Genomic DNA, 25,278 nt, shown 5'->3' on the forward strand with positions numbered 1-25,278 from the left:
AATTATTGAAGATTTGGATCCCGAAGATATCTGGGGTCTTCAGAAAATTGATTTCAAGAGAGGATCCAGAATAAATATACTTTATAGGGTCGGAAATGAAAAATGTAGAAATTACGAACGGAATGACAAACTTATATATACCCTTCTCACGAAGGTGAAGGGTATAATAAAAAAAAAATTCGTAATTGTTTTTGAAAATTTAAAAAAAAAAAAAAAAATTTTAAAAAAATTTCAAATGATTTTTTTTTTAAGTTTTTAAAAAAATTTATTAGTAAAAAAAATTTTGTTAAAAAAATTTCGGTTTAAAAATATTTTTCCCGATTTTGTAGGTCCAAATTACTATATAGCCTTATATACATCGTTGCAATGGACTTTGAAATATCTATCATTAGATATCCATATTGTCTATATTAATGACTTAGTAATCCAGATATAGATCAAAAATAGGCCAAAAATCGAAGTTGTCCCGGTTTTTTCCTTATATCTCAGCCATTTGTGGGCAGATTTTCTCGATTTTAAACAGCAACCGAGCCGGAAGAATTCCCGATATATTGATGTATCAATCGTGATTGTAAGTTATTTGGGGGCTACGGAAACTACATCTGTATTTCAACATACAGATGAACATGGCTATATCGACTTGGCTATCTATAACGATCCAGAATATATATACTTTATGGGGTCGCAAATGAAAAATGTAGAAATTACAAACGGAATGACAAACTTGCCACTCATGTTGAAGGGTATAATGACGGATATACCCCTCATTTAAGTTATTAAAAACAAAAAATCGCTTTCAAAAGATACACCATCTATTGGAAATCCTCATTTTTAAGTCATACACCCATCTTTTTGCGAAATTTATTAATAGCATTCACTACACTTGATATTAGTTTCATGAATAATTTGAGGACATTTATTTACAAAAATCTGGGGGACTATCTGGGACTTATTATGGGATCGTGAAATAATGCCGGCTGAGTGAGTTCCAATATGAAAATTCAAAATTTTTTAAATTTTCAAACTTAAAATCGATTTTTTTCGAACACGTAAATTATTGGCAAGATATTGATTTGAAACTTTTAATGAAATCGATCATAAATTGTGTCCGATAGAAAAAACCGATGAAATTTGGAAATGTTAATTTTTCAAATGTGGAGAATTTCATGTCATGTGAACCAATTTTTAAAATCGATGTCTTCCGATCAGTATTAAATTTGCACCAAGGTTAGACCTATTGGATAGTAATTCAGATACAATTTTTCAACAAGATCGGTCAAGAACTCTCTGAGTTAAAGGGGGCCAACATTTTGGCCAATCATGTGTTTTTTTCTCATCCATGTAACTTATTACCTATTGTTCTTAGAAAAATGTATCGCAAATAGTTTAGATAGCTATTTTTTCAATCTATCGAAAAAAAATATTTAAAAAATAAAAAATTGTTAATATTTTTTTTTTTCCGAAATCAAAAACTTTTTTGACTTTTTTCAAAATGGGACCCTTTTTTCTTCTTAAAATAAAGCTTAGATATTTTCCTTGAAGGCCAATTTGGTCGCTTAGTGGGATCTTGTTGAAAATTTGTATCTGAATTACTATCCAATAGGTGCAAATTTCATCTCAATCGGAAGACATCGATTTTAAAAATTGATTCACTTGACATGAAATCCCCCATATATATATGTAGATAACTTGCTAACTAGCATGCATGTTGTTTTATAGGCCTATTCAAGGGCTTTAAGTTATATAAAAATCTTTGATTTTGGACGAAACTCAAAAAATTCACATCTGAGTTACCCTACCATTGAGACCCCCCAATGTTGCTCCTGAGGGCTCCGTGGGGTCCATCATACAAACTTAAACTCTGCTACGCTTACCTGAATTTTCATGTCAATCGGATCAGTCAATTAAAAATGGCTGATATATCGTGTGCATTACATTATTCTAACGGTAAATACTGTTAAAAAACAATGGTTGAGGACCACACTAATTATGGACAGGGTGTTTCGTAATTCCTTCAATGGCATATTTAACAAGGTGATTCCTAGTAAACAATGCAAACATACATAATCATTAATTAATCAATTAATTAAGACACTTTCCATTTCTTACAACAAAAATTTCAAGTTAAAGGTCAGTCTATATCTGTTATCAGCCATGAAACGTTGGGAATATTTTCTACTAAAATTTATCATGTTTTACATTATGATGAGTGGCTACACAACCATCTATATTGATTTTAAAAAACTTTTATTAAAATCCTCTAAATTCATGATAATCTCTGGAATTATGTACAACTTGCTGTTTATATTAACCACACCAAGTGCCATACAAATAAATTTCAGCCATGTTGTCTTAAACACAGATAATCCAGTGATTGGTTATGCTAATGCCGGCATCATTGTGGCACGTCTCATATCTATGCTGCTGGTAATTATTATGAGACCAAAAAGGAATCGCCAGTTGAAGGAATGGCTGGAGAAGGTATTAGCTGTGCAGTCATCATATTTTAATAGATTTTCTCAAGTGCCGCGTGACACCAAACTAAGGAAATGGTTGTATTTTAATATTTTCCTCACCCTATTGCACAACCTGAATATTTTGGTATTAATGGGTCAAATGTTAGTTGCCGGCAAATGGCGTTCTATCTATGATATTTATATATTTAGTGGCATTATAGTTTTGCAACATTCGATCATGCTGCATCATGCTTTATTATTGAGCTATCTGCACGAATGTTTCTCAGTGCTCAACTATCAATTGCTGAATAATGACTTAAATAAGGACTTGGGCAAGACTTACTTCGATTTGTGTACTTTATGGCAACAGCTGAATGTCATCTTTAATCCGGTAAATTTCTGGCTGCAACTGTGCCTGCTTATCACCAATTCCATGGTGGGTTTTGTGGGCATTTTGAATTTGATTTCAAGCAATTTGGATTTTAAACTGTATACGTATTTATTGGGCAGCAATTTATATATATTAATATGCTTTCATATGCATATTTATTTTATGATTTGCGATCATGTGGTGAAAACTCCCCAAGAAACTTCGGATATTTTAATGGACTTTACATGCAGAAATGAAAATCAAGAGGTTGGTTTTAATTTTGTTATTTTATGATTTATTTGTTTTAAAGTAAGTGTTTTTTTTAGATTGAAAAACTTTCCTTGTGCCGTTCACTAAATAGGTTGGAGATTTCTATATATGACATGTTCAACATCGATTTAAGTGCATTTTTTGCCATGATGGCTCAAAATCTATTGTTTACTATTATTTTTGTGCAAGTAGATTTACAAAATAGTTATTAATAATGGGAACAAATAAATAGATATTATTAGAGATCGTGACTTAATTAAATATTAAAACAGTTATTTGAAAAACAACATAAGTGATTACATTTCATTGATTACACTGTGCTAGTTGAAAAAACTGTCAAGCGGGGCACCCGGTGGGTTAAGCTAATTCGGGTACGCTGAATTCAGTGGTGCTAACCATTTTTTTAGGTTAGCTCGTATTTTCGAGATATACTGTTATTTCGAAAATGGAGGAGGTTGCAGAAATATATTCGCGTAACTCAAAAACGGTTTATTTTATTAAACAAACTGAAAAACCGAAATTTCGCAACAAAATTACCTTTAAGTAAGGCTTAACATGTTTTTAATCGTCGCAGCCATTTTAGAAATATAAATTTTTTTTTAGAAAATTTTCGAAATTTTTGGTTTTTAAAACGGTATTAAAAATTGGAAAATGCATATACGCTCTTAATTTTTAAATTCAAATGCATATAACTTTGGAGCCAGTCACGATTTGTAAACAATTCTTTTTTTGTTTGACATATACATTTGTACTTAGTCCAATAAAAGAAAAAAATGAACAAATCGGGAAATACTTGGACCCGCTGTTATCAAAAAACTGGAGTATGGTGGGTAAAAATGTTGATAATTTAATTTTAAAATGCGAATATCTCCTAAGCTATAAGAGATAGTTGATAGCCACGATAAGGTGTTTTGTAGTGGTCAATGAGGAGATTCTATGTGTGTAAGTTTTTTGAAATCGGAACACAAACGAAGAAAGAGGATTGTTTTAAAAATTTATCATACCCGAGTCCTACTTTGGGGACCCCTGGCCGCAGCTCTGGTAGACTCATGCGGTCAAAATTCAAACCTTAAACTCGTTAACACTTCTTCTTTGCACATGTCAAATTTCATTCAAATCGGAAGGGTTTAGATTTATTTCCCTCTTTTTTGTCTATACCTCTGTGCACTGCACGATATAGCTAATTACTACGAGTTATGTATTTTGATAAAATATTAGGGGATATTTGTATTTTTTTTTGAATAAAATGAAAAGTTGGTATAGCGTTTAGAAATGCCAGATTTATTTTCAAAAAAATTTGATTCTGCCCCACATTAGCTAATTTGGACCACAAAAATCGGGTACGAAGGAGACTGATTACGAGAAAAAGCTGTTTAAATATTTATGTGATCAAGTTTTTGTTCATCCTTTTGAAAATAGATTTAATCAATGAAAATTTGTTGTTCACAAGTGTATTGTTCATGGTTAGATTTTTCTAAGTTTTGGGTAAAAAATGGAAAGCTCAATTCTTGACATTTCCTCATCATTTGACTGCCAATTTCTCAAATTTGTCACAACATTATGATAAAATGTGCTAAAATTTTTTCAAATATATTTTTTTTTTTATATCTTTTCAATACCAGTTTATAGTGCTGAGAAATAAGTGCAATCAAAATTATGTGACTTAAATTTGAAAATAAAACATTAAACTGTCGTTTCAACACTAAAACTTTATTCAGCCGTTTCAAAACTTTATTGAAAAGATGAAGCCAAAGCAATAATCGAACCAGATGTTTGTAAAATCTGTAAAGAACAAATTGAAACCAAACAATAAAATAATCATTCAATTATTTGTAAATTTAATATCAACAATGTCGAATAAAAATGTGAAATTTTATGGAAAAATACTAAACGGCGAAATGAATGATGTCGATGTTCTGAATAAGGTGAAAAACAAAGAAAATTAAAATACTAATTTGTGGGAAAAATATGACAATTAATTGGGAATTTCAAGAAGTGCGGGTCTTAATAAATTTGACTAATTTTGGACCCATGTACATCAAAGGTTTAATTACACTGTCCAACAGCATTTTTGGAACAGACTAGCGACCCTATAATTCTGAAAGGGCATGTTGAGTAGATCATTTTTGTAGAACAAATGTATAATCCAGCTGGTCTGAATTTTTTTACAGTGAATCAAAGTTTTAATTTTTTTTAACGATGGGAGCATTATACTAACTGAAAAAAATGTTGTAAGTTAATATCTGAGAGAATTCTTATTGTCAGAGTTATATTGTGGAATTTTATGGGGATAATTTTTGTGGAAGATCTTAACCCCCTATCTCCTCTCTTTAGGGGTCAATTTGAACCCTTTTTTGAGAAAATCGAAAAAAGTACTTTCAAAAAGGACATTTATGGATTAAAATATTCTACGAAATTTTTATTGGGGGTCACCAAAGACACAAAAGCTGTAAATAGAGCCCTTTACGCTTAATTAGCAAAATTACATGCCAGATCGGGTCTCACATTTTTTATAAATATCTCCAAAAATCCAAGTATGATCCGAATGAGCTGAAATTTAAAATGTAAATAGTCCATAAGGAGATCTACAAAATATATGTAAATATATGTAAGTTATCTCTTTTAGTTTAAGAGATATTTATTTTTTTTTCATTCTGCTCGATCTTTTTTTGGTTTTTTAGATATGGCGGGCCTACGAAAGTTCGAAATTTTTTTTTTTTTTTTAAATATTATCTATATTAGCTATAACATTTCGAAAACAATAAAAACAAGTAAGAAAGTATGGTCGGTCAAGCCCGACCATATAATTCCCTACACTAAGTAAAAGAGCAAAAACATTTTTCTTTTAAAATTTCAATAATTTATATTTTTGAGTGATTTTCGGAAGTGGGGTTATATGGGGGCTATGACCAATTATGGACCGATCACCATGAAATTAGGTCGTGTGATTTATGTCTATATGAAAGTTTACTATGTTGAATTTTGTGAGTATACCAAAATTTTTAAGCGATTTATGCACGTTAAAGTGATTTTCGGAAGCGGTTCTATATGGGAGCTATGACTAATTATGGACCGATCGTAACAAAATTTGGTGACATGAATTTTGTATATATAAAACTTATTTGCAGCGCAATTTGTGGAGATACATTTATAAATTAAACATTTATGACCGATAAAGTCCAATTTCGGAAGGACATTTGTATGGGGGCTAGGTGAAATAATGGACCGATTTCAGACAGTTTCAATAACCTTGGTCCTTGGGCCGAAAAAATAATATGTACCTAATTTGATCGAAATATCTTCAAAATTACGACCTGTACTCTGCGCACAAGGTTTACATGGACAGCCAGCCATTTTTCCCAAAAAAGTCCTTAATTTTTTCTTTTGTAAAAAAAAATTTGCTTCGGGAGTATATAAATTTTGTATATGACCCGAAAGAGGGTGATGTACATATGTAAAATATAAAAAAAATCAACAAAATCTATTCTAAATATCTAAAAATTTATCACTTACCGAAGCAAATGTCTCCAATGATGGTGAAAAAAATGGCACCGACATAGTTAAAGTTCTTTGCGAGCGTATCATAATCAAAAGTACCATACGTCGGACTTTGGGGCTACAAACAAACCAATTGCAACCAAAAATAACATTAGAGATGTGATCACTCTGAAAATATATTAAAAAAAAAATTAAAAATATCGTAAATAAACTATTTGAAACCAATAATACAAACATTTTCAGCCACCATACTGCCGCCATAACAATAAACCATTAACTGACATAAAGCAGCCACAGTGTAGGCCACGTATATGAGTCTGCCAAAACCAGTGTACTGGAAAAAATTAAAAAAAAAATATGGAAATTTAAATTTTTTTTTTCAATTTGTTCATATTTATTATTTGTTTAGCATTTACGTTATCTGATGATAAATGTTTATATTATCATTAAAAACTAAAAAACCTAATACATTCAATTAGACTCACAACAGCCTAATCTATTGGTTATGGGGAAACCATTCAAAGTTTATATTATTAAACAGTTATTGCACCAATTAAATATCAACTTTCACTTATTTCGTGCCCCCACAAATCGTTACGAATAAAACTCGGAAAAGTCTTTTAATAATCGTTACCATATCTGATCGAAATTCCCATATTGTTGACCATGTACCTGTACTAAAATAGATTAACAGACAAGTTGTAGGCACCTACTACAATAAATATTTTGAAATTCAAAAGAAACTAAACGTCACTGGAATTTTGCAAAACTTTGCAAATTTTCCCCCAATAATTTTAATCTGAATTTGAGTGTTTAATAATTGTGGGAAAATACTTGTATAATCGCTGAAATCAACTTTGATTATTTTTATCTTCAACTTGTAAATTGTCCAGAATTCGTACTTTTACCAAAAGGAAATCCAATCATATATAAATGCTGAGCATGATAACAGTCACTATAGTCTTTTCTACAACATGTTCCGTTTCATAGCCTTATTTGCTTTGGTTAGCTGTGCTTTCACCGCCTCTATACCAGATGATTTTGAGGGTCGCATTGTAAATGGTGTGGACACCACCATACAAGCTCATCCTTACCAAGTTTCATTGCAAACCAACGACGGCTTCCATTACTGTGGGGCTGCCATCATCAGCGAGGACATCATTGTTACAGCTGCCCATTGCATGCAAAAATACAAAGCTAACGAATTTAAGGTACGTCTCGGCTCTACTGAATACAATAATGGTGGTGAATTGGTTGCTGTCAAGGCCTTCAGGTTCCATGAAGGTTACAATGCCAAAACCAAAGAATACGATGTGGCTGTCATTAAAATGGCTACACCAGTGCGCGAATCATCCACCATTCGTTACATTAAATTGGCTGAAAAGACACCAACTACCGGCACAACAGCTGTAGTGACTGGCTGGGGTAGTAAATGCTTCCTGATTTGTCTTAAATCACCCACAGTTTTGCAAGAAGTCGAAGTTGATATTGTCGATGAGCAGCAGTGTGCCTCCAGCGAGTACAAATACGGCAGCCAAATCAAAAAAACTATGTTGTGTGCTTATGGTATTAAAAAAGATGCTTGCCAAGGTGATTCCGGTGGCCCATTGGTGGCTGAAAACAGATTGGTTGGTGTTGTTTCATGGGGTAATGGTTGTGGTCGTAATGGTTATCCTGGTGTTTACTGTGATGTCGCTTCCGTACGCAGCTGGATTGAAAAGACTGCCAGTGAATTGTAAATTTTTAAATGATTTTGTGAATTTCTAAACATTTTTAAATAAAATCTATTAAAATTTCATCATTTTAATCAATGTGTTTTGTTTTTGGAATTAGTTCGTTCATTTTATAAGTTTGTAATCGATGTTATAAATTATATACTATTTTCTGGATATATTTATCGAAATTTTGAATTGACGCTAACTAATTCCAATTCTGTTAGTTATTCCAAAAGCGGGCCACATTTCTAAATACTTTTATTATTATTTTACCAGTCAGCACCAAATAAGGTTTCATTATGGGTAAAATTCCAAAACTGTAATTTTTGTAATCAAGAAATTTGCTCCTCAAAACCGAAAATTATTAATATAAAACAGGAAAAAAAAGAAAAATGTAAAATAAATTTTACCTTATTAACAACACCCCCAAACGGTTGACCAGGATCCGTGCATGTACTAGCTTAACCCGGAGCGATTCGTAGTAAAATAAAACCAACAAAAATTAAAGAATTTTGTACAAAATTACATAATTATAATTAATACCGGAGTTTTTTGTTCGGTTTTAATTGCATACCTTGCTTTTACCATTGAAAGTATAAAAAAATATGTTGCGATTTTCGATCGAGCCTATTTTGTTCTTAATATTTTAGATTACTCCGTACACTATTGATATTCGCAAGGGATGGGAGAATTATTTGATTGATCCCGATGGGTATAACGCCACTTAAAAAAAAGGTTCCTCCAGGAATAAGCACTCGACCTACACCTTCATATAGGAAGACGGCCTTTCTGAGCTCCACTCCTGAGTTCTATGGTCTCCACCAATATATGAGTTTTGATTAGTACTCCAACAATTCTTCAATATGAGTTTTGTTTGGTATTCCACCACATCAAAATAAATGTTTATTTATATTAACATGCAAATATAATGCATGTGGTGAATGCAAAAACCCGGATGAACCGTAACGCCGTACAGTTATACGACGCCAAACATTAACCAGTGCGAGAGAGAGCCGTAAAACTCTCGAATGCAGCGAAAAGGGACGCGCGAACTCTTTCTCCACCCAGAGCTGAACTACGACTGATCCAACTTGATAGTCGAAAATAAATATATACTTGATAGAGGAGATACCACTCCACAATGTTAACAAAATAAATCATTTCTAGCTTTACTTTAACTATTATAATTCTCCAGATATTCAATTGTAACTATTTTCTTTATATTAGAGTGTCATTCACACTAAGCAAATCCCGTCCAATTTCAGCCAAACATCGTAAAAATATAAGAAATTTTCTTTGTAATACTACTGTTCCAATCTCATAATTTTAGCAAACCTTCGTACAGTGGTGAGTAATTTGAAGAATCTCACAATTGTATGCAATGTGCCACGCCCACTAAACCAATCATGTAAATTTTCAGCAAAACTATGAAAAATGATAAGAGAGCCATTCGGACAAAGAAATAAAAATAACTATTTTCTTTGTGAGAGGTGACACAGCCCCTGTTCCGACCCCTCCCATTTTTAATTGAACTTAATGCAGTAATAAGAAATTGATTTGTATGTATGTACATAGTTTTAAGACTTTAACAAAGTGTGGCACCTTCCATACGAAATAGATAGTTATTTCTAATAATATCTTAATAGCTTTCGACCTAATACAACTTTAATGAATAAATAGATGTCACCAAAAACATTATTTTAAAATTATAAAAATTTACTCCAATTTATTTAAAAATCAATCTCAGTTATAAAATTACAATTCTTGGCCAGTCTTTTCAATCCAGCTGCGTACGGAAGCGACATCACAGTAAACACCAGGATAACCATTACGTCCGCAACCATTACCCCAGGAAACAACACCAACCAATCTATTTTCAGCCACCAATGGGCCACCGGAATCACCTTGGCAAGCATCTTTTTTAATACCATAAGCACACAACATAGTTTTCTTGATTTGACTGCCGTATTTGTACTCACTGGAGGCACACTGCTGCTCATCGACAATATCAACTTCGACTTCTTGCAAAACTGTGGGTGATTTAATACAGATCAAAAAGCATTTACTACCCCAGCCAGTCACTACAGCTGTTGTGCCGGTAGTTGGAGTCTTTTCAGTCAATTTTATGTAACGAATTTTGGAGGATTCACGCACTGGTGCAGCCATTTTAATGACAGCCACATCGTATTCTTTGGTTTTCGGATTGTAACCTTCATGGAACCTGAAGGCCTTGACAGCAACCAATTCACCACCATTATTGTATTCAGTAGAGCCGAGACGTACTTTAAATTCGTTAGCTTTGTATTTTTGCATGCAATGGGCAGCTGTTACAATGATGTCCTCGCTGATGATGGAAGCCCCACAGAAATGGAAGCCATCGTTGGTTTGCAATGAAACTTGGTAAGGATGAGCTTGTATGGTGGTGTCCACACCATTTACTATACGACCATCCAAATCATCTGGTATAGAGGCGGTGAAAGCACAGCTAGCCAAAACAAATAATGCTATGAAACGGAACATGTTGTAAAAAAGACTATAGTGACTGTTCTCATACTCAGCATTTATATATGATTCGATTTTCTTTGGTAAACGTACTAATTCTTGCCATTTACAAGTCCAAGATAAAAATAATCAAAGTTGATTTCAGCGATAATGTAAGTATTTTCCCACAATTATTAAACACTCAAATTCAGATTAAAATTATTGGGGGAAAATTTGCAAAGTTTTGCAAAATTCCAGTGACGTTTAGTTTCTTTTGAATTTCATTATTGTACTATGTGCCTACAACTTGTCTGTTAATCTATTTTAGTACAGGTACTAGTTCAACAATATGGGAATTTCGAGTGTTAGAAACACTCTTCCGACTTTTATTCGTAACGATTCGTGGGAGCACGAAATAAGTGAAAGTTGATATTAAATTGGTGCAATAACAGTTTAATAATATAAACTTTTAATGGTTTCCCCATAACCAATAGATTAGGCTGTTGTGAGTCTAATTGAATGTGTTTGGTATTTATTAATAATAATATAAACCTTTGTCATCAGATAAAATATTTCCACTGAAAATGTCTTAAAAATAATTTGAGACATACATAAATACATAAATTATTAATAAATTTACAGATCGAATATTTGCAGAACTATAATTCTGTTAGTCTTCAAACTTTATACAAGTCACTATTTACTTTGCATGGGAGGTGCCACGCCCAATTAAAATTCCAAAATAAAATTTAGTCTATTGCAGGAACATATTTTCATTTATATTTATGGGGGATTTCATGTCAAGTGAACAAACTTTTGAAAACGATGTCTTCAGATCGGAATGATATTCACACCAAGGTTAGTGATATTGAATAGTAATTTAGACACAATAATATCAGTCAAGAACTCTCTGAGTTAGGGGGCGTCAAAATTTGACATTTTGGCCAAACAGTTGTATTTTTTTCATCCATGTAACTTAGTAGCTATTGTTCTTAGCATAATTTGTTCAAATAGTTTAGATAGTAGCTATTTCTTCAATCTTTGGGAAAAAAAATGAAAATGGGCTTTTTTATGCTCAAAAGAAAGCTGAGATTTATTCCTTAAAGAGTTTTTTTGTCGCTTAGTTTATATTAGTTTAAATCAACTTTTCGAAGGCCTCAGATATCTGACGGACTAAAATCTTATGTCAACATATCAGCTAAAGAAAAATTCCAAATATAGAAAAATTTGACATTTGACATTTGACCTTCACGATTTAAGGGTTAACGTTTTCCGATTATAGTAAACGTTTCAGAGTATATTTAGAATTATCTGGACTATAATATTCTGAATAAGTTTTGCTTAAAATTCATAAGAGTAAGGAAATAGAGCTCATTCGCCTAAAAATTGCCAAATAATTGGTTTTTCTCGAAAATTTTAAAATTTAAATCGCAGGTACGGAAAAACTATAAGAGATATTTTCATAATTTTTTCACATTTTTATTCCCTATTATATTCTTAATAAATCCCAATGAGATGATCAAAAAATTCTGAAATTTGTTTAACAAAATTTTTAAAAATTTGAAAATGGAGTTTTGAAACTGCCGTTAAAAAAATTTTATTTTTTTGTTCATACCTAAGAATATGTTAACGGTATCCTACGAAGACAAAAACTTATATACAAGTAAATATGGACATATTTTAAGTAAAAATTAGCTTTTATTTTAATAATTCTCAAAATATGTTAATTTTGTTCCTACCTTTCTTGTTCTAGTTGCCTGAGACACGATAATGGCCTGGCGAACGACAATTACGTACACATTTCGATTCTTTTAAATTAAATTGCAAAAGTAATTCTTTAATGGCAACATTTTTACAAAAACTGAAAAAAATGCATTTTTCCCCTTGTAAATGCATCTCAAAACTTCAGAGGGCTTGCGGCACGTCTTATCCCCAACCGATTTACCTAAAATTTTTTCAGGATGAATTTTTTACTAATGTTCACCAAACTGGAGGGTGAGAATGGCCAAAATCCAACTTCCGTTTATTAAGGGCCACCCTAGAGTACATACATTAAATTTGGAATATACTGGTTTTGTCTGAAAAGCCCTCCCTCATTTAATGAGAATTTTATCAATAATAACACGGTGCTACGATGGAAAAAACATGGAAAATTACCCAGCGTGGATTATAGAGCTTGCTGTGTACATTACAAATTGTGTCAAAAAAATTCAGAAACACCCTCAAATTCAGAAGTTATTCTGAAAAAACCGTTTTCAGTGATGTACATCAACTTATCGTTCTGTAACTCAGTCAGTTTTTGTCCGACTTTAAATTTGTTAACGGGTTTGGAAAGAAAACTGATTACGCTTTAAAATGACTTGTATTTTTTGATACATCTGTAAGTCATAAGTATTGTTTTTGTTAAGAATATCTAAAAGAAAAACTAAAATTTATCAACTTTTTTGATTTTAGTCGCTTCTCATTGCTTATTTTGATATGGAAGCTTATACAAATTTATACTAATATATAAAGAAAATTTAGTTCTTAACAAAATATGTTTTTAATTATTCAAATCGGATCAAAATTGTAAAAGTTATTCAACTTTTCATTAACACCTTTTCTAGTATTTTCTCTCCCAGCTCTTATGAATAAAAAAAACAAAAAACTATACAAAAAAAATATTTGTACAATTTTTAATTTACAAGGTAAATTTTAACGAACTTTTTTTTTCGAAAAAGTTTAATAACTTTGGCAAGTATAAACCGATTCTAACAGCTAATGTCTCGTTTTTGTCTATATAAAATTGTCTTTAAAACACTGTGCAAAAACAAATAGGGTTTCATAGAAAAAAATTCAAATAACTGTCGTTGAATTTGAAAAATTAGGAAAAAAAAATAAAAAAAAGCGAAACTAATTATAAAAATTTACACAATTTCGTAAAATATAGATTCCTTGCATACATTTTATGTAAGCTTAATTCTTTACCTATCTACAATTGTTTAAAATTTTGAAATCCGTCTAAAAATGTGTGAATTAAAGGTACTAAAGTACTACGACCTACCCTAAAATTGTTTTTTCAAAATAACTCAAAATTTTGAGGGTGTTTCAAAATCTTTGAAAACGGTTTTAGGTCGCTTTTCAAGTTCTGACAAAAAGTGTAATTTTGTAGCAGAGTGTAATCAAGCAAATGTATTAAATAAGATGATGAATAAGTCATTATTAATGTTCTTCCAAGTAATGCACATGGTATGTAGTAATTTTATTTGTTTATTTCTTACAACTTACCGTCATTAGATCGAAAATGCTAGCCCCGATAACCAAAGCAGCCGAAACAAAATGGGCCAAAGTTATAACACTGTAGCGCTTTCTAAAGAAATATGTCAAATCTATAATCTCATTGTGCCGCCTTATAATAATCTTTAAACGATTTTCCACATATTGATTTTCCTCTGACGACAAAATAAGTTTATCCTCAAACATGGCAAATAAAGACACAATATCGGCTTGAAGCATTTTTAACAAAGCTGCAATATGAGAGCAAAATTCAAAATAGAAAGCATCACAGCCGGCAAACATGAAAATGGTTAAAAATCCGGTATAGGCGGTAAAAATATAGGCCAAGGGAAAGAAAGGAGCTCTTAGTAAAATTGAGGGCATGCTTTTAATGGAATAAGAAAAATAAATTATTTGATTTTGAAAGTTATATTAAAAATATACTACCCACGTCATATTAAAGGGTGTGACCCATTGTATTTCCTTGCCTTTGGACCAAAATATCCAGGCCATTATCAAGGGCTTTAAAATATAGGCTGTATTGGTTATAAAACCCGTTAAAAATGGTGCAAAATTAAAGCGGGCTGCCAATACCGAATATTTCCTGATGATTTTTTTATGCTGATTTAAAATCTGGCGATTTGTAGCCTCACCATACAACATACTATGCATTTTCTTTAAAACATATTGCAAGTCCTGGCGATAGTGGTAGATTAATATCAGTTTTAATAAAGTAACCGCAGAGGTACCAGCTGGACACAGAGTGTCCAGTCCTTTTTCCAAATCATATTTCAATGAGGAGAAACCAGCATGCATCTCAGTTAATACTCCTATCAAGAGTATCAGGCAGTTGCTTGAAGCCCACAAATAGTTTGTATGAGTTTGTGGGGTTTGTGGCCAAAAACCCATTATTCGTAGACAGAATTTGGGCACATAAAAGTAGTAGTCGTGTAAAGGATAATTAGAGGAAAGAAATTGTAAAGGCATTTTGCTTCCTTCTTTATTTTAAATATAACTAAACTGTCTTAAGAAAATTCACTTGGTTTAGCACAAAATTTAAGAAAATACTTGTAGCATTTGTAAAAATAACCAGAGTTTTTATAGCATTTTAGTTTGTAATAGTTTATAGAGGCTTAATAACTTAATTGCTTAAAGTTTTTTTAATATTATTATACAAATTAGAAAAGTTTTGTATAAGCAATTGCTTACATAATTGGCGAAAAGTTAAATAAGAGATGATTTGCTGCACCACCATAATGGGGAGGGTATATTGAGGTTGTGCTGATGTTTGTAAAGACCAAGAATATCAGTCTTACACCCACCTTAAAGTACTCTGAATCACTTTCTGAGTCGATGTAAATTTGTGCGGAAGTACAGGTAGCAGTTTTGAAGATATTTCGATTTAATTTGTCACATGCATTTTTTTGGTCAATTGCCATATAAATGTCCTCCCAAATTAGGAATCTTTCCTCATTGATATTGATATCCACACAAATACGTTTTATATAAAAACAAGTAAGTGAACTATATTCGGCTGTGCCGAATCTTAAATATCCTTCACCAAGTTATACTTCAAAATAAAAATTTTACATATTTAAAATGGGGGATTTCACGTCAAGTGAACCAACTTTTAAGATCGATGTCTTCCGATCGGGATGCACCAAGGTTAGACCTATTGGATAGTAATTCAGACACAAGTTTTCAATAAGATCAGAGTTAGAGGGGGACATTTGGGCCAGTCAGGTTTTTTTTCTCATCCATGTAACTTATTACCTATTGTTTTTAGCAAAATGTGTCCCAAATAGTTTAGATAGCTATTTCTTCAATCTTTCGAAAAAATATTTCAAAAATAAATAAAAAAAGTTAATATTTTTTTCCGAAATCAAAAACTTTTTTTTGGCTTTTTTTCAAAATGGGACCATTCTTTTCTTCTTAAAATAAAGCTTAGATATTTTCCTTGAGGACCTATTTGGTCGCTTAGTGGGATGCAAGTGGGATATCTATAAAAATAAATGTTTTGAAACTCAAAATATGCAATTTTTGATTTTTTGAAAAATCTAAAAATTTTTTAAAATGGGCCCGTTTTTAAATTTTGTTTTTGCTCAAAAGAAAGCTTGGGTCTATTCCTTTAGCAAAATAAATGTTTTGTAACTCAAGATATACAATTTCTGATTTTTTTTGGCCAAATCTAAATTTTTTCCAAAATGGACCCTCTTTTTTAAATTTTTTTTTACTCAAATGAAAGCATAGGTCCATTCCTTTAAGAGCTTTTTAGTCTCTTAGTGGGATGCGAACTAAAATTTAAAAAGAGGGCACATTTTGGAAAAAGTTCGATTTTGGAATATTGTGCCACTAGGCCTAAAAGTTAAGTGCTGAAAAATTTTGCCAAATCGGACAACGATTTCTGGATGCGCATCGAGGTCAAAGTTCAAATTTATGCAAAATTTTACTATTTATATGAAATAAATAGGTGAAACTCGTTAACTTTCTGCATTGTTTTCTAGAAAAATGTAGATTTATATTAATGAATATTACATTAAAATTTTTTTTTCGAAATTAAACCTGTATCTCCTTTGGGTCAAAATGAGATTTTTCCGCCAAAATTCGGAAAAAATGCAAATTTTTCAGTTTTTGTAAAAATTTTGCTACTAAATAAATACTTTTGCAATTGAATGCAAAAGAATCGAAGTATGTACGTGATTATCGTTGTAATGAGATAAAAATGAGAAGATTTGGTTAAAAAATTGTTAAAGTTATTACAAATTCGCCAGACCATTAACGTGTCTCAGGCCACTTGAACAAGAAATTTAGGAAAAAAAAATTAACTTATTTCGAGAAAAATGAAAATAAAATATGTATGAGTTTTTTTTGTCTTCGTAGGATTCCGTTTATCTATTCGCAGATATGGCCAAACAAAAATATTTTTTTAACGGCAGTTTCAAAACTCCAATTTCAAATTTTTAAAAATTTTGTTAAACAAATTTCAGAATTTTTTGATCATTACGATGGTATTTATTGAGATCATAATAGGGAATAAAAATATGAAAAAATTATGTCAATACCTCTTACAATTTTTCCGTACCTGCGATTTCAATTTTGCGAATTTCAACAAAAACTAATTTTTGGTCCATATTTTGGCGAATGAGCCCAATTTCCTTACTGTTATAAATTTTAAGTATAACCTATTCATAATATTATAGTCCTGGTAATTTTAAATATGGTCTGAAAGTTTTACTAACATCGGAAAACGTTAACCTTTAAATCGTTAAGGTCAAAGGTCAAATTTTTCAATATGAATATTATATAATTTGGGCCGATTTTAATGAAACTTGAGAAAAATATAAATTACAGAGTTTAAAATAACAGCACAGAAATGGTGTCCAAATGACACTCATCTTTTAAAATCACGAAAAACACAGCCATTTTGACCCCAAGTGCTCTTGAAGGTTAAAATCCATTTTTGCACTGTTGTTGTAAATGTGACACCCCAATGTATATTTTCCTCAAGTTTCATTAAAATTGGCCCAAAAATATATAACATTTCGCTATCTTTTCATTAGAAATTCCAAATATTGAAAAATTTTACCTTAGACCTTCACGATTTAAATTTTACAGAATATAAAAATTTTGCCTCGTTCAATTTTTTTATATGAAAAGGTAAGCAAAAATTAAAAACAAATCATAAGTTCGTATTTGAAAATCTGAATTTGTAATGCTATAAATAAAAAACCATCGAACAAAATTACAATGTTGCTTTAAGAAACATTTAGGAAATTTAATTAGCTTTCTAATCAAATACATTAAGAACTGCTTGAGTTAGAGGCACATTATTAAAGCAAGATTTTTTAATTTTTTTGAAAAAAAGCATTTTTCCCTAAAAAAAAACAAAAAAAAAGATTTAAGAGATACTTCCCTCCCGTTCAACAATATTTAAGTGTTATACACCAAAATTATTGGTTTTTAGAGTAAAAATATAGCTTCAACTAAAAAAAAATTCAAAGTTGACAATTATCAAGGCCCTAATTTTGTAAATCACGTCACCAATGTGATATTTATATGGAAAGCAAAAGCAAAATTTCAAAAATTTTAAAAATTTGTATCACTTTGTGACGTGATTTACAAAATTAGGGCCCAAATCTTCATGAAGTAATACCTCCTATTATTGGTATTCAAACAGTTTTGACCTGGACGACCTTTGTCTTCCGTGTCAAAATCATCACTTCTGAACTGTCCAAATCATCTCTCGTATGTTGAAAACAAAACAAATTAGAACAAGTAGGAGAACTATATTCGGCTGTGCCGAACCTTATATACCCTTCAACAAATTATACTTCAAAATAAAAATTTTAAATATTTTAGGTAAACAAAATTTAATTTTTTTTCCAGTTTTTTTTAATTTTTTGGAAAAAAAATTTTTAGAATTGTTTTTAAATTTTTTTTTAGTTTTTTCATTTTTTTAATGTTTAGCGAAAAAAAAACTTTTGGTGAAAAAAATAATTCGGGTTCAAAAATATTTTTTCCGATTTTGACCCATTGTATGTCCAACTTACTATGGTCTTATATAAGTCTTTGAAATAAAGTCTTCAAAGGTCTTTGAAATATTTATCATTAGATATCCATATTGTCTATATTAATGACTTAGTTAATCCAGATATAGGTCAAAAATAGGTTAAAAATCGAGGTTGTCCTGGTTTTTCCTTATATCTCAGCCATTTGTGGACCGATTTTCTCGATTTTAAATAGCAACCGAGCCGGAAGAATTACGGAGATATTGATGTATGAATCGTGTATGTAAGTTATTTGGAGACTTCAGAAAGTTGATTTCAACAGACAGACGGACGGACAGACGGACATGGCTTAATCGACTCCGCTACCTATAAGGATCCGGAATATATATACTTTATAGGGTCGGAAAATTATATTGTGGAAATTACAAACGGAATGACAAACTCACGAAGATGAAGGGTATAAAAATAAAGCAAAATTTCCCTAATAACTAAGACGATTCGTTGGTACAAAATTCGACATTTTCGATTAAAAAAACTTTTTTGTTTACACTATAATGTTCAATAACTAGAGATGCCAAACGGGGAATCCCGTTCCCGAAAATCCCGGGGTTTTCGGGATTTCTTAAACGCCGAAGCCCGGGGGTGACTATTCGAATAGTAGTGTTAATTTATTTGCAATCCAAAGAATCCGGTTTATTTAAAGGAAATAAACCACCATATTTAAAAGGTATAAACGTAGCAATATGTTATTTAAACAACTTATATTTGTTTTATCAATTTAAAATCGATTTAGAAATAGCTGTAATAGGATTCATTAAAAACAAATTTTTGGGTAGTATCAACTGATTTTAGGGGGAACAATTTACTATTCCGAAAACAGGGTGATGTTGTACTCAACCAGAACTACAACCTACCCTACTGCACGTTTTTGGTATTTTATAATTTTTTATTCTATAACACAGTGTAATTAATAATAACTAATTAAAAATTCTATTATTAATGTTATCGCAACATCTTCATTTGTTAACTTTTATAAAAACTAAAACTATTTCACCTCAGTACTATACAAAAATTTCACGTTTAAAGTCACAAAAACGGAAAATTATAAAAACTAAATTAAAATGTCTGCAATAAAAGAGATTTACAAAAAATTGTGTCAATATTATCTGGTCCTTATTGGAGCAACAGCATATTTATATGAGGAAAACACAAACATATTCCGCCAAACACCCGCTACACGTTCTATTGCTGCAGTATCAAATATTTATTGTTTATTTCTTATGTCGTATTTATCCTATTCGTCCATGAAAATGTTTGAACCAACACCAAATATACATCCTCTACTAAAATCGGTTACACGCATAAGTCTGGTGGTGCGCATTATAGCGATATTTTACACGGTGCTCCATAGGAAGTGGAGAGACAACATGAATATTAAATTGAAGGCTCAATTAATCAGTTTAGAAAACAAATATTTTAAAGTGCACTATTGTAATGGAGAAATCGATAAACGTTTTAACATTATTTTCTATATAAAATATTCAATGTTGTTTTATATGCACTTCTTTGCCTTCGTCATTTCAAGTAATATTTCGCTGGGAACAATGCAGTGGTGTAAATGGATAGTGGTCATTTGTAATGCCACCGTTTTGAATATGATACACATAGTAATGTTTGGATTTTTCGAAATGGTTTGGAAAATTTGTCGTCTACTCTATCAACTCAATTATGAACTGAACTATATTTTTGAAAGACTTGATATCCCAGGCATAAACCCTCAAGTGTTGGCCCATGAAATTGAAACAATTTCGGAAGCACATGCGGAATTGTGTGGCATATTAAAACAATTTTTAAATCTTTATCAATTTCAATTAATAACAAGTCGTATTTTAACCACCACCACTAATGTTATTTCAGCATATTACGGCTACGTTTTCATATTCTATTATCGCACTGGTACTTTATATTTAGTTCTGGGCGGCATTTCCTATTTGGTCTTCGCTATAGATTTTTATTTAACCGATTTAATATGCGACATGATAAGTGAAAGTTGCAAGCAATTAATAATGATTATACAAATGTTTAATGAGAAGCAGTCGCTGTATAGAGAGGTAATTAAAGTTTGTAGTTTCTAAAAATATAATTTGCTAATATATAGAATTATTCAAACCAAAGCCTATTGAATATGTCGAAGAAGACCAGCATAACTCTCTCGGATTTTCCTATCTTTAAAACCTGATAAGTATGATGCGAATGTTTTTGCAACTCCCGGTAATTCTGCTTCCTTTTCATTTTCCAAAATACGGAAAGTTTCGCGGACAGCTACGCATCAACTTATATCTGCAGAAACGCTCGTTGAGATGAGCTCAACGATTTCATTCAGCATTTCTTGGACAATGACGTAAAACCAGGGCGGAAATGGTTAAAAACATAATCATGCTGGGAATGAAAGCATTCGTTTCATTAAAGAAATCTTTAATAGGACCCAGTTGTGAAAAATTGCAATAAAATTACATTGACACTGAAGGCAAAAAGCCGGTATTAAGACGTGACTAAACTATATATGAGCAGCTCCTTCGTTCTTTCCCAGGCTGTAACAGCATCTGGTCATGCGTTAAAAGAGTAAAACATTAGTTTCCGAATTCCGAATCGTTTAAAGATGATCAATAATTCACTAAACAAAACAATTATTTTTGTGGAACTATTCGGAAGTAACTCTATCGTCGACAAGACATCGAACAGTCACTGGACAAGCACGAAGGAGTGTTAGTCCAGTGACTGATCGACTGATCGTCACTGGACTAATTTTCAGTTCATGCTGTTAAAAATGAACCACGGGAGACTTGCTGGTCTTCCTATTTGAAAGTTAATCTCCTTACATTCACCATTTAGACTGGTACTGAATAAACTATTTTAGAGCTCTCGACCACTTACAGAAGAGCGCAAAGGTGCTTATCGGTGACAGTAAAGTAGCTAACTCTATTCGATAGAGCTCTATTAGATGATCAATAATTCACTAAACAAAACAATTCTTTTTGTGGAACTATTCGGAAGTAACTCTATCGTCGACAAGACATCGATCAGTCACTGGACAAGCTCGAAGGAGTGTTAGTCCAGTGACTGATCGACTGATCGTCATTGGACTTATTTCCAATTCGTGCTGTTAAAAAGGAACCACGAGAGACTTGCTGGTCTTCCTATTTGAAAGTTAATCTCCTTACATTCACCATTTAGACTGGTGCTGAATAAACTATTTTAGAGCTCTCGACCGCTTACAGAAGAGCGCAAAGGTGCTTATCGGTGACAGTAAAGTATCCAACTCTATTCGATAGAGCTCTATTAGATGATCAATAATTCACTAAACAAAACAATTCTTTTTGTGGAACTATTTGGAAATAACTCTATAATCGACAAGACATCGATCAGTCACTGGACAAGCTCGAAGGAGTGTTAGTCCAGTGACTGATCGACTGATCGTCATTGGACTTATTTCCAATTCGTGCTGTTAAAAAGGAACCACGAGAGACTTGCTGGTCTTCCTATTTGAAAGTAAGTCTCGTTACATTCACCCTTTACACTGAAGCTCAATAAACTATTTAGAGCTCTCGACCGTTTACAGAAGAGCGTAAAATTGCTTATCGGTGACAGTATGGTATCCAACTCTATTCGCTAAAGAATCGTCTCCATAACAATAGAATGAGTTCAGCTAATTCTAAGGAACTTCATCCCGATACACACAGATTTTTAAGTAATAGACGTCTTTTAACGTGAAAACTTTAATTTGTACTCGATTGGCCACTCGACCAATCCGTAGTTGGAACAAGTAAGAGAGCTATATTCGGCTGTGCGGAGTCTTATATACCCTTCACCAAATTATACTTAAAAATATTTCTTTTTTAAATAGGTTTTTTATTTAAAAAAAAAAATATTTTTTTCGTTGCAATGGACTTTGAAATATCTATCAATAGATATCCATATTGTCCTATATTAATGACTTAGTAATCCAGACATACATATATAAAATCGAGGTTGTTCTGGTTTTTTCCAGGACCGTTTGTAATTTCTACATTTTTCATTTGCGACCCCACAAAGTATATATATTCTGGATCGTTATAGATAGCGAAGTCGATATAACCTTGTCCATCTGTATGTTGAAATCAACTTTCCATAGCCCCCAAATAACTTACATACATGATTCATTCGACAAAATCGGCCCACTAATGGCTGAGAAATAAGGGGAAAATCGGGACAACCTAGATTTTTGCCCTATTTTTGATCTATATCTGAATTAATAAGTCATTAATATAGACAATATGAATATCTAATGATAGATATTTCAAAGTCCATTGTAATGATGTATATAAGGCTATAGTAAGTTGGACCTATAATGGGTCAAAATCGGGAAAAATATTTTTTAACCCAATTTTTTTTTAATAAAAATTTTTTTTTGTATTAAGTTCTTTTTCCAAGAAACAATTTTTTTTCACCAAAAAAAATTTTTTGTCACAAAATTTTTTTTCACTAATAAATTAAAAAAAAAAAAATTGGAAAAAAACTAAAAAAAAATTTTGTTTTAATTTTGAAAAAAAAAAATTAAAAAATATTTAAAATTTTTATTTTAAAAAATTCGGCATAGTCGAATATGGCTCCCTTACTTATTTTTTTAACCGGATTGTTTTTTACAAAAATAACAGTTTATAAGAGTCGGCTAGTCGAATCTTTACTTAGTATATAGATTTTTAATTTCTTTCCATATTTAATTAACCAACACAGAGTACGGGTGCCTAATTAATATTTTTCTTTATTCCAGTGCGAAAAATTCTCCTATTATTTATGCAGTACAAAAGAAATTCTTTGCCATGGAGGCATGGATCGAGCAGCATGGTTTAAAATAATGACACAATTGGTATCAAGTACGATTGTTTTAATACAAAGTCATTTAACTATATTAAATATATTTAAGAAATATAATTTAGAAATATATTGAAATAAAATAAAATGTGAATCTATCAAGGTTGGCTAACGATTTTAAAATATTGAAAGGTAAATAATAATAATAATAAATTTGGATTATTTCAGTAACTATCGGTACACAGAAAAAACTATATTTCAATTCAAACATTTATCACATACTGAACTGGTTTCAATTATTTCATAATTGAATCAAGAAAATTTAGTTTTTGAGCACATGAATGCTCAAAAACTAAATTTTCTGATATTTTCTATTGAATTTTGAGTTTTGAATTTCATAATTCTGACAATTGAATATACAATTTTCGTTATTGGTTGAATTTTAAATACAAAAATTATTGAATAGATAATTTTCGTAATTGAAAACACAAAAATAACAAAAATGTGTTTTCAATTACGAAAATTATCTATTCAATAACATTTGTATTTAAAGTTCAACCAATAACGAAAATTCTATATTCAATTATCAAATTCAAAACTAAAAATTCAATAGAAAATATCAAGCAATTTTGTTTTTGAGCACATGAATACTTGATTCAATTATAAAATAATTGAAACCAGTTCAGTATGTGACAAATATTTGAATTGAAACGGTTTTCTGTGTAAGGGCACTGCTACACGTTCAATATATATTGACCACGATCCAGTATCGCAATATTTGTTGAACGTGTAGCATGCAGTATTGATGGATCGCGATCCAAATTGCAGAATAACCTAATTTTGCGTGATACAATAAAATGGATTGCGATCCAAATATCACAATATATATTGAACGTGTAGCCTAAGGTACCCTAAGGGTATCTTGGTTTATTTTGGTTACCGTGTGACTTAAAATATTTATCAAATTAAAAAATCTAAAATAAATTCATTATGGATTTCAGCATATTTTTACACATTTCCAGTGCTCAAAACTTTTACTTATCAACAATGTTGATAACAGGCTGTTATAAACATTGTTTGTAACTGTTAAAACTGTTAACATTACCATATCTGCTAAAAGAAGTAGAACATTCTTGTTTTGACCGTTAGATAGATAATTCATGAAACTATTATAATAAGGCACTGTGTATATAAATAGTAATAGAAAATTGCAGTCAGACAGTTTATCATAGGCACTGTAGCACAGTGTTATTAATAACATCTAATTACAAATTCTATTGTTAATGTTATCGCGACATCATAATTGATTAACTTCTATAAACACTACAACTATTTCACCTCAGTATGTAACAAACATTTTACGACTAAACTCACAAAAACGGAGAAAATAACAAAAAAAAATTAATAAAAATGTCTACAATGAAAGTGTTTTTCAAAAAATTATGTCAATATTATCTGGTCCTTATTGGAACAACAGCATATATATACGACAAAAATACAAACAGATTCCGTCAAACTCCGGTTACACGCTCTATTGCTGCACTGTCAAATATTTATTGTTTATGTCTAATGTCATATTTATCCTACATGTCTATGAAAATGTTTGATCAAACTCCCATGCATCCATTATTAAAAAATGTTACACGTCTAAATCTGCTGGTGCGCATTATAGCGATACTTTACACTGTAATTTATAGGAAGTGGAGAGACAACATGGACATTCAACTGAAAACTCAAATAACCACTATAGAAAAGAAGTATTTTCAAGTGTATTATGGCAATAGAGAAATCGATAAACACTTTAATATTATTTTCTATATAAAATATTTAATATTGTTTTATATACACTTGTTTTCCTTCGGCATTTCGAATAA

The 25,278-nt window shown here is 31.1% G+C and overlaps 4 protein-coding genes across 4 annotated transcripts; 2 read left to right on the forward strand and 2 right to left on the reverse strand.

Moving 5' to 3' along the window:
• Positions 1 to 4,827: 4,827 nt before the first annotated feature.
• Or10a (Odorant receptor 10a) lies at positions 4,828 to 15,032 on the reverse strand. Its single transcript, XM_065511524.1, has 5 exons — positions 14,497 to 15,032; positions 14,058 to 14,430; positions 6,830 to 6,928; positions 6,610 to 6,762; positions 4,828 to 4,878 (listed from the first exon to the last, which is right to left on the reverse strand). The coding sequence occupies exons 1-5, from the start codon at positions 15,030 to 15,032 to the stop codon at positions 4,828 to 4,830; spliced, it is 1,212 nt and encodes a 403-aa protein (XP_065367596.1).
• On the forward strand, positions 7,569 to 8,333 carry LOC135960281 (trypsin-like). Its single transcript, XM_065511526.1, has one exon. The coding sequence runs from the start codon at positions 7,569 to 7,571 to the stop codon at positions 8,331 to 8,333; it is 765 nt and encodes a 254-aa protein (XP_065367598.1).
• On the reverse strand, positions 10,065 to 10,829 carry LOC135960280 (trypsin-like). The gene has a single exon (XM_065511525.1). It carries the CDS (start codon positions 10,827 to 10,829, stop codon positions 10,065 to 10,067), a length of 765 nt encoding a protein of 254 aa, XP_065367597.1.
• A 5,125-nt stretch (positions 15,033 to 20,157) lies between the features above and the next one.
• On the forward strand, positions 20,158 to 23,540 carry LOC135959879 (putative gustatory receptor 59b). Its single transcript, XM_065510998.1, has 2 exons — positions 20,158 to 20,664; positions 23,364 to 23,540. The coding sequence occupies exons 1-2, from the start codon at positions 20,158 to 20,160 to the stop codon at positions 23,538 to 23,540; spliced, it is 684 nt and encodes a 227-aa protein (XP_065367070.1).
• The last annotated feature ends 1,738 nt before the right edge of the window (positions 23,541 to 25,278 follow it).

Source organism: Calliphora vicina, chromosome 5 (genome assembly GCF_958450345.1).
Source record: "Calliphora vicina chromosome 5, idCalVici1.1, whole genome shotgun sequence".
Classification (NCBI taxonomy): domain Eukaryota; kingdom Metazoa; phylum Arthropoda; class Insecta; order Diptera; family Calliphoridae; genus Calliphora; species Calliphora vicina.